Raw genomic sequence first — 10,556 nt, 5'->3', positions numbered from 1 at the left:
CGTAAATCCTTCCCATAAATTTACAGTTAAAACGAACGTATCCGGATGGTCGTGTTTATGCAACATCCAGAAGGTATCGCATTACTAGTGAACGAGTGACATCACACTTTCTCCCCAGCTGCTTTGCTCGTTATACATTCTTGTGAAATTCTTTTCTCCCGTGGATGGTTTTGGTGGTGAAGCTTGTCATGATCATCCAAAGCTATCTTGGAACTGGCTTGTTTGGTATGCAAAATTCAATTTCGTACAGGAACGGTATTGGCTGGACGTTGGCCACTGCATGGGCAACTCCCGACGCAGCAGTTCCCTTTGGAGCCTTTTTTTATTAGGGAAGATCATTTTACGATGTTGTTTGTTTACTTTGACCGAGTGTTTTGACCGATTGACTTCACGGCACGCGTAGAACATTTTGTCAGCCGGTTGGACGACGCGATGCTTTTCATGGGACAGAGGCAGAAAAGATGCAGAAAAGGCATTACACACGCTGAAGTTGATATATGGAAGAAGAATAACATAACCTAACATTAAACATTTAATATTATTGTCTTTCTTAGCGCGCCAATGGGATATGCCAATGCCAACGATGCCAATAGCGATGCGCACCTCCCTACTAACTCCCATGCTGCTAGTAAGAAAGATTTGCAATTTTATCTTATCTTTCTATCTTCCACTTCTACCGAAGCATTAGAATTAATTTGGATGTAACAGACCAGTTTTAGTTGAATCTTAAGCTCGTCTCAACAATGAAAAACGTGACGCAGCTCAACCCCTAGCCCTATCCAATGGTATTTCTGGACATTCGTTTGAACTCTTCCCCCAACGAACAATTTTGAGTGAACGTCACCTTTGACTGCAAAACTCCTCGGAAATTCTTTTTAACCGAAATACTCTTGCTGTTTACCCTATTTATAAGTAAACTTGAAATGAACACGTCCTTAAAATGTGTTATTTTAACGCACATCCTTGACAGCGACACGTGTGCCATATCCTGCATCCTTCCACGCGACAATCCTGCGCCGTTAGTTTGCGTGTGTGTGTGTGTGTGTGTGTGTGTGTGTGGTCTCCCGCTGCGAGGATCGCTTACGAATCGGGATGCGTAATTTGCATACCTCCCACTCAACCTCCTCGAACACACGCAACACACTGTCCTAGACTGTATAGTGGTAATCCTTTTGTTTTCAATCCACACAACTGGCAAAGGTAAAGAAAGAAAGAAAAAAACAATTCCCGTGCAGATATTCCAAATAACTAAGGGTAACACACAACACCGTCGGTGACTGATCTCTGTTGTGTTAAATTAATATTAATGCATCCGTCAGTCCGACGGCTGACTGACTGGGCGAGTGCAAAAGATGCTTACCCCCGCAAGCTATCGATGCACGGTGGGTACGGAAGCCTTGTTTTAAATCGTTTGGCACTAATATGAGAGGCATTTTTTTCAATGTGCGCCAGGTGTGCTTGTGTCGCTAGCAGCTAAATGGACTTTTCAATTAATCGCCGAACGCAACGGTTGGTCAGTTACCGTTGTTGGGGGGAAGCTAAGGATTGTTCTAGAAATGTTAATCTCAGAATTCGGAATTCAGCACGATGAGTGGCTGTCTTCGACCTGTTGTGCCGTCCATCGCACATGACACATGTTTTACGACAAGCGCTTAAGCGCTTATAAATAAAATATTAAGCACTGTTGCTTTAAACTATCCATTGCAGACACAGACCGATTCGCTGTACCTTTTTGAAACCTTAAAGGCAAAGAAGTTGGGTACAAAACCCGTGCAACTTTTCGGCCCTCCCACATGCTGACATAGGAAAAGGATTAGCTATCCCACCTACATGACGTCGATCGCTTTCATTCATCTTCAAGGGACATCCTGAACGGAAGAAAATCGATAGCACACTCTCAACGCTCGATGATACTATTTTGTCCACTATATAAGAGCGTATGGTCCTTCCGAAAAGGGCAACAGTTGTGTGCTAAAGGTAGTGCAGTGAACAGTGAACAACTCGAGGGAAACTCGCACCGGACTGTACTACATTTCAACTAGTGCGCAAACATGTCTAGGTTCTACTTCTTCTTCAACCTCATCTGTCTCTACCTGGCCATCAAAAGTGCACTGAGTGCCGAGCTGGACACAAATGTAATTCACCAGCGCGTTTGTAGTGAAACCGAAACCAATTGGACAGCTCCAGTAGTCAGTCACGTTTGGAAACTCCTTCCCACTTTTCCAGGACCAAAAGTACGCCGACCTGCGAACGACGGGCCGTGGTGAGTCGCCGGACAGTACCGGACCCGACTCGGATACCCTCCGACGGGACGATGGTGCCGAGGGACTGAATAAAAGGGCCGCTGCCATGTGGTTTGGACCACGGCTCGGCAAGCGCACCATTGCAGCGGACCTGCACGACGATCTGGTCGAGGAGTTTGATGCCGAACCGCTGGGATATGCGGGCGAGCCGCCCCAGAAGCTGGCCACGGAACTGGTCCAGGGTGCTCCCTACATGGTGCTGCTGGTTACAGCAAAGCCCCGTAAGTGTGGCAAAGTATTTTACGTACCAATCCAGAACTTAAATGTGTGTGTATTTGTGTGTGTGCTTTTCAGGAAAGCCACAGCCCATTTTCTACCACACCACGTCGCCTCGGCTAGGCCGGCGCGATTCGGTCGGTGAGAACCATCAGCGGCCACCGTTTGCACCGCGACTGGGACGGAATCTGCCCTTCTCGCCCCGGCTGGGACGATCGTACAACGGTGGCTATCCGTTGCCGTTTCAGTTTGCGTACTAAGAACCCGCCCGGTAGGACTAAACGACTGGATCAAAGGACGAACCAGCATGCGGAGTTTATCGGCATTAATTGATTGACTGCAATTGAACTGGCTGGAATACGATAAACTCTGCCGGCTGGCGAAACCGAACAGGAACACTTGCAAACTAAACACAACCTCCCCCTCCCTTCCACGTAGCTGTAAATGCGCACTGTAATTGTATAATAAAGTACTAGGAATCGCCCAAATTATCAACATATGTAATTTCCTTCGATGAGAGTTTCAGGATAATGGCTGAAAGCGTCTCATGTCGTGAACTTGGCTCAGTGAATGCCATCGAATACGAAAATATTTGCTTGTTTTATGGTAAATCTTTTAACCTTCCTTTCATCCTTTCTTTGACCTGCGTATCAAATCTAGTCCTGGCCACTTTTCTTTGTTGGTCAGTAGAAAGCCTGGGCCGAAATGTTGATAAAAATGTTTGCTGGAAAATATGGTCAAAAAATGGAAGGCTGGATCAGATCATGCACAGAGATATTGGGATAAGTTGCGTCTGGGCTAAACTAACCATGAAGACAAAGAGTTTGAAGGGTTTGGGTTAAAAATAACTATTTTGACCTATGCCATATTCAATAATTTTTAAATAAGATATGATTTCGACGGCTTTGCATACTAAATGATCGTTTATATTACGTCTTGAGTGGTGCGCCGGAGTTACGTATGAGGGTTACACAGGGTACCAACTGGGAGAATTCCGAACCATGTTTTGGGATATATAACTGCTCAAAATCCTATACTCAAGCTTAAAACTCAATCAACTAATCTCGATGTCATCCCGACAATACAACACATACTGAACCTATTACAAATTTCTATACCAGGTCCTACATGTATGCCAGTTCCAGTCTTCTCGATACTTAGCCTATCCTATTTCCTGATCCGGAATCCAGTCTTCTATATCTACTAGCCGTACTGGAACATTGCTTTTTGGAAGTAATAATGAATCTATCCTGACCAAGAAACTGCTCATAGAATTAGAAACCCATCTCATTTCAGTAACTGATATTCAACCTATTGCGGGATCTATGAATGCTATCGTGGTAGTGGTACACTTATTGGATCTTAAAAAACCTTATGGCATTCTGATGAATACAACACTATCTTTAAGTTTATGATATTGTATTATTTTCCCTACTGGATCTAGCCAAACATCCTTTTTCTTACTGGATGATCCCGTAAGTGGGATGATCTCAACTGTTGATGTTAGTCTCAATTCTAAAGGATCACTTTTTTCCCATTTTGTAGATGGCACACTGCAAACAATCCACTGAGCTGATCTAGCACCCCATTAAAGGCTCTGACCCAGGAAGATCTTAATGCCCATTTTCGACACATCTCCAGCTCAGGAAACAGATCGTTAATAAATTCGACAAATGCTACTACTTCCACCGTTTCCCATAGACACCCTGCTGCTGCTGCTGCACATTGGAAAATCATGCTCAAACCGAAGGAAGATACATCATTAGCATATAATGTCAATCAACAAGGTGAACCGAGCTCTACCATCATCAGCAAAAACCATGCACCCAGGAACCGGAGACCTAAACCAATTGCTAAATTATGCACCACTATTATTCAATCAACCGGAGCCGCTGACCAGCTTACCAGCAGAATTGCTCATCCATCCTGTTTACACGTGATTAGTGCGCTCTCAAGCAGCAGTTCTCAAAATTAAATTCTATTTTGTTGTGAAACAAATAAATAAATGCAAACCGAGCAAAACAAAACCCCGAACCCAGCCAAATGAATTAATGGGTTCAAAAGCACAGCATGTGTGCCTCCTTCCGCATTCAAAATCTCCCCCCTCTCCATACCATCAGGCCCTCTTGTGGGGTCTTGTGAATAAATCTGCCAGCTACCAACTAGCGCATAGCAGGAGGGAATGATCGTGACGGCGTTCTTGCCGCACGGTGGGAAACCAAAACAAACGAAAACGAGTTGCATTTCAGCAAATCGATCGATACTTGCATCGTTACGATCGTGGTTCAATAATTGCCACTGCCGTTTCGATCGACCAAAAAACCAATTTGCCGGCCAGTGGCGTTAAAGAATGGTTGCGCTAGAACGGGGCAAAACACATTACGCAGGCGTGTACCGCGTGGCTACAGGCTAGTGAAAGGCCCCAGGTGAGCTGGCCCGATCGGGGGTTCTACGCGGTCCGGGTAGTGGCGACCATTTAATTGATTTGATGCTTCATTGGCTAGTGACTCGTAAAATGCTAAGCGTGCTAAGCTAGGAAACCCAAAACGGGCAGGGAACGTCGTGAGCATATGAGGCTTCACACTCGCCATGGAGCGTTAATCACCGCTTAGCGTAATGTATGTAATTTTAATTGTCACAAAAGCATTCTTCATTTTGGCGATATTCGAAACCCCCACCGATAGGGGTCCAATTCATTCATCGGTTTTTTGTTTGTTGTTTTTGTTGTTGCTTCTATTAATTCCCATTCGCTATTCTACACCTTCATTGTCAACATAAGGGGTTTCTTGTAGTGTTTTGGTATGCATTTGCAATTATATTCGCACGATTCAACAGCTACGCCGGTGAGTGGCACGCGCGCGCGCGCGCTCGAACGCTCTTTTATATGTATCTTAACAGTCGGCAAAAGCATAAACATCTAGCAGGCAGCGCGATCTGCGGAAGGTGCGTTATAAAACTGCTGAACCGTTGCAACCCCCCCCGCGATCAGGCTGGGTAGCATGCGGTGTAGGTTGGCAGGGCCAATTCGAACCGTGCCTCGAATAGCTGTATCAAACTCTAGTAGCAGCACTTGTTGTTCCATTTGATTCTTTTTTTTCCACGCCACCACCATTATTTTGTGTCTTTGTTCTAGCGCGAGTTGAAGCCGTCTCTTGCAGCAGTCGGCTCCCACTTGAATGCTTCACCTCTGCTGCAGCGTACATCTCTTATGCGATAATTTTATGACACTACCGTCCCCGGAGCGATCGTCGGTTCGCTAACTGGTGCAAATCGAAGGGCCATATAAAGTGCGCCTGGCCGGCCGGATTAGGTGTGCAGTTGGCCGTGGGCAATGGGGGGGGAACAAAAAAAATAAGCGAACTCCTTCATCAATCTCATCGTCGGGACATTCTAATCCCATATCCGAGGGATTAATGGTTTCACAAAACTAAATTAACAAAAAACCAGACACCTACATTCAAATCTAAACGGGAGAAACAACACCAAAAAAACATCAAATGTACCATTTTCATCACTTCCTTAAACATCGCGCGCCCGAAAACCGCATCGCCGCCACTACTGCACTAATCTTTCCGGTGTTGACCCTGAAATCGTTGATCTTTGCAGCTAAATCAAGCCTAAAGGAGAACAAGAAAAAACTGCCACACGTTGCCAACAGGAGTAGCAGTGGCAGGGGTACTAACCGTTTCGCGCATAGTGGAAGGAAAATATGCGTAGCTTAGGTCCTAATTGTTATGCCCGTTTGGCAGAAACCGATCGCCTCGGGCGAACGCGCAAAGAAAATGAAACACCAACAAGAATAATAGATAGAGCTGCCATGTAACAACACAAAAAAACAACAAACCTCATGAAGGAATTTCCAAGGTCATTGTTTCTCATAATCTTCTGGTAGCGAGACGACAAACAAACCAAACTGCCAAAGAATAGAAGAAAAAAACACTACCATTCTGTACAAACATATTCCAAGCAGATCGATGTGAAAGGAACTAAAGCCAACGCAACAGCATTCACAGGCACGCGTGGCGTGCCAAACATACAATGTAAACATACTAAATGATTGTTTACATTACGTCTAGAGTGGTATATGAGGGTTACGCAGGGCACCAACTGGGAGAATTCAGACCAATGTTTTGGGATATAGAATTGCTCAAAATCCTATAGCAGATATGGAACGCAAGCTTAAATCCCAGTCCACTGATCTCGATGCCATCCCGACAATGCAACACATACTGAACATATTCCAAGTTTCTATACCAGGTCCATGCCATCAATGCCAGGTCCAGTCTTCTTGATACTTAACTGCGTGTGGCGTGCCAAAAGCAGTACCATACCTTAAACAGCTTTGGCCAGGGTCAGTATGGAGTGTTAGCAGCCTTTTTTTACCAAAGTGTCGCAAAAAATTATCTTCATCAACGGCAGGAATTTGAAACCCTCTAAATGTGACCCTTCCGCAATGACACACGATCAGGCAGGATCAGGATCAAGGAGCCGCCTTCGGTTGTGCGTGGAAACCACTTACGAAAACTGACAAACAAGTGCTCGAGTTGGTTGGTGCAAATGTACCGAAGGGGGCAGGTTCAATATCCTCGTGATCAATCAAGCTTCGATCGGGTCTGCCACTTCCTTCTTTGCTCGGGCGGCGGCAGTGGCGGCGTGGTCTCTCCCCCAGCCATGGTCGCACAGGAATCTAACCCCATCCGAGAAGGAATCTTGTTATCCTCAACGACGTTCGCGTTGTCCCTGCCGGAGTGCGTACCCCGCAAGCAGCCGCCCCTGCCGCCGTCCGAAACGGGCACGCATTGATCGCATTTATGATCGCGGTAACATTCGCGCCAGGGTTTTTTTTTCTTTGCTCGAATTTTTTGCTCTCCTTCCTGCCCGGCTCGTGCTCCCACAGCAACACCCAGCGTCTCGAGCTCCAGAACAACAACGGACGACAACAACAAAAAAAAACAGTACAACTGGCACGGCACGTGCCCATGATTAACATTTCGACCATTAGCTGCTGGGTGGATTAATGGAGCCAACGAAAACCCACTCCGTCACTGCACGGCACCGGTCGGTCGGGTCGAGGCAGTGCAAAGAAAAGGTATTGCAATCAGCTAAGGTTACATGAATGTTTGATGCTTTGCTTTTCAATCGCCGCATAAACAATGGACCGTTCGCAAGGAATGTGCCGTTGCCGTTGGGGTGAGCATTTTTGTGCCCGTTTTGCACCGGTAAGCGCCCTTCAGCGCTTACAATGTTGTGCCGCGAACGGGGGTGCCACCACTACCGCTGGGTGGATTGTAATCTTAGCGTTTTTTTTTTTAATATTGTATTGTCGTGTCTGCTTTGCACAACTAATTTTGCGTTCGTACGCCTGTCAGCGCGGCACGCTTCCGACGCTTTGGTTCCCGGCTGGGCGGACGGGCCGAACAATGGTGGCGTGGAGCAAGTGCCACACTTCCTAAATTATGGCAGGTACAGAGCAACGAACCGGTTTGAGCCGGTCGGGTAGGATTAGATGGAGATCAACAACAAGGAAAGGTTGAGCCGGTTGGTGCTGCCTCCGTGGCAGCCTGCGACAGTGTGGAGTAATCTGAGCGCCCGGGCAGAAACGAACGTATCAACCAGGATTCGGAACAAAGAAGATGGACGAATGGGAGGATAAACATGTCATTATCACTTTTCCTTAACTTTACAGAATGGATTCCCTGAGATGAAAAACAACAATGAGCAATGAGCTTTCATCTTGAGCATCGTAATAAGTTGCATCATCACGATGATTGATTGATTACTGGCGTACGCGCGGTTTGTTTTTCACTACCCGTCGCCGCAATGTTAAATAGGAACGTTCTCGATCGGCACCCAGCTTTTATTGCACTCATTGCTAGTGCAAACACGAAAGGGGAATCAACCTGAACGCGAGACGTTTGCGAATTTCCTGCCAATAGCTATAAAACCAGGAGCTACTAAAACTCTGGGCGAGCGAAGCGAGTGGGAAAAACACACACACTCTACACACTGTCATGGATCATTCCATAGCTCGTTCTGCAGCTTGTTCTCCCATTATACGTTCGGCCATTACTTGCCGTGCCTTCAGAATCACAGAGCCAGAGGTCCTGCCAATCAGTCGCTGCTACTTCGCCGAGCGTATTTTGAATATGAATACGTACAAGCTATGTCCAGCTGATCAGCTAGTTGATGCGAATCCTAGAACGACTTGCCGTGACGTATTTGAAGTGGCAGAAACGATTGCATAAGATACATTTTATTACACCGATGCTAATCATTTTTTACAATGTATTGAAAGGCACCATTCGATGCGAATACGGTTTCGTTTCAATCAGCCCAACGCCAATCAGCACTAGTCATACACGATCACGGTCATGATTGTGGCAATAATAAAAATTGCTGTGTTCTAGGTTTTCCCCAACGTTATACTGTTTGGAAGAAGCTTCACTTTTACGATCACTTCAAAACCATAACATTAATGTATCAAATATTTAAAAAGTTTTAATATAATAATTAAATGTTTCAGTCGAACATACATAGAGTAGTTTCAATACAAAGCTAGCCACCGATATTATAAAACAAAAAACCATCCTTAGATATAAAGTGCAAATCATTGTAGCGACTTATCAGCGGTAACACCTACGCTTCATAAAAAATGCATACACTGTCTCCCGGTGCCTGCATATTGCCAACGATATCCACCTCTACGAACACACCTGGCTGCGCGAGCTGTAAGTGATTGAGTCAATCGATTCAAACACATGTCGGAACACCTTGTTCACCAGATAAATTCACTAGCAATCTTGCAAAATTATGCATAAACACAGAATAGGGACGGAAGAAGAAGTAGTACTATAGTATTAAACGTGTGTTGCTTTATAATCTATTGATCTGTTTTAGGATACTGTACTAAAAGCAGCCGATAGTTGGATTGTAACCGGGTCGTTCCAGTCGTAAACGAGCAGACAGGCATACAAGGTTCGCTATTCTCATCTCGACCATGCCACAAATCCCATGGAGTAGTTGCTTCTAAAAGTGCTTGGAAGCTCTTATATCTAGAATTATTTTGATGTAAAAACAGCAGGAAAGGTACTATTAGTTTGTTAGTAAAGTTTCTCCAACCAACGTGAATGTGGCTTAATGTTATTATTATTATTATTTTTTGTTAATTCATAAGAACTGTCAGGTGACTGACAAGACTATCATAAATGTATGATCCCATCTCGGTATAGATCTCTAGCTACTAATGAGTCATTACCACGGCTATCAAGTACTATGATAATGAGTTTGGGAAATGTATTCGAACATTGTTTATAGTCATCTTCAACCGTTGATCGAACATTAGATGCTTTAGTAGCCTGTTCCAGACATAGACATACACAAACGGACAACAATTGGGCATTCAAAAAGCATGATCATTTCGATAGAGATAGTAACAACGTGCAGAATGTTAAATCAGACAAGATTGTATAGCACTCCTATTCAACATTTCTTTATAAAACGCCCTAATACGTGGTTCAGAGACAACACAACTTTAAAACACATGAATGACCTCCCCTTTTAATCAAGTGGAGCTGGCAGCGGGCAATCTAATAGTTTGAGTGATTATTATGGTTCCACACTCCACACAGACTCACAAACCATTTGGACCACAAAAAGCGTTCGGACCATCAGCGTTCAGGGAGAGGGCAAAAAAAAAAAGCGATCGTCCAAGACCAAGCTCGAGACCACCAGCATCAGTGCAGCAGCAGCAGCAGCAGCAGCAGGGTATTGGCTGTCAAGGTTGTTGTTGCCATTTCGCCGCAGTAACGAGAAGTGCCCAAACTGCAGAGATAGCTGTAGTGAAGGTACACGCTGGCTGCTGCTGTGCGCTGTGCGAATGTAACGCGACCTTGGACGAAACGGCGGCAACCCAACACGATCCCACTCAAACAGTGCATCCGCAATGCATTCTTCATCCGCTAGGATAGGTTAGTTCCGGAGGGCACGTTCGAACACATGCAAGGTATGGAAGGGAACAACAACGCAACAACTACAAAA

At 45.2% G+C, this 10,556-nt stretch overlaps 1 protein-coding gene across 1 annotated transcript; it reads left to right on the top strand.

The window, feature by feature from the left end:
• Window positions 1–1,942: 1,942 nt before the first annotated feature.
• LOC1269266 (PBAN-type neuropeptides) lies at window positions 1,943–3,014 on the top strand. The gene is made up of 3 exons (XM_307885.5): window positions 1,943–2,135; window positions 2,227–2,524; window positions 2,598–3,014. Exons 1-3 carry the CDS (start codon window positions 2,052–2,054, stop codon window positions 2,777–2,779), a joined length of 564 nt encoding a protein of 187 aa, XP_307885.2. The 5' UTR covers window positions 1,943–2,051; the 3' UTR covers window positions 2,780–3,014.
• The last annotated feature ends 7,542 nt before the right edge of the window (window positions 3,015–10,556 follow it).

The sequence above is a fragment of the Anopheles gambiae genome, chromosome 2, assembly GCF_943734735.2.
Source record: "Anopheles gambiae chromosome 2, idAnoGambNW_F1_1, whole genome shotgun sequence".
NCBI lineage: Eukaryota > Metazoa > Arthropoda > Insecta > Diptera > Culicidae > Anopheles > Anopheles gambiae.
The sequence above is the reverse complement of the archived record's forward strand: the minus strand, read 5'-3'. Positions and strand labels throughout refer to the sequence as shown.

Bases quoted from the DNA above. Each gene is read 5' to 3' on its own strand.
- LOC1269266 (XM_307885.5), top strand. From the start codon at position 2,052: ATGTCTAGGTTCTACTTCTTCTTCAACCTCATCTGTCTCTACCTGGCC. The intron at 2,136-2,226 runs GTAATTCACCAG...CCACTTTTCCAG, and splicing joins GTGCCGAGCTGGACACAAAT to GACCAAAAGTACGCCGACCT. The intron at 2,525-2,597 runs GTAAGTGTGGCA...TGTGCTTTTCAG, and splicing joins GCTGGTTACAGCAAAGCCCC to GAAAGCCACAGCCCATTTTC.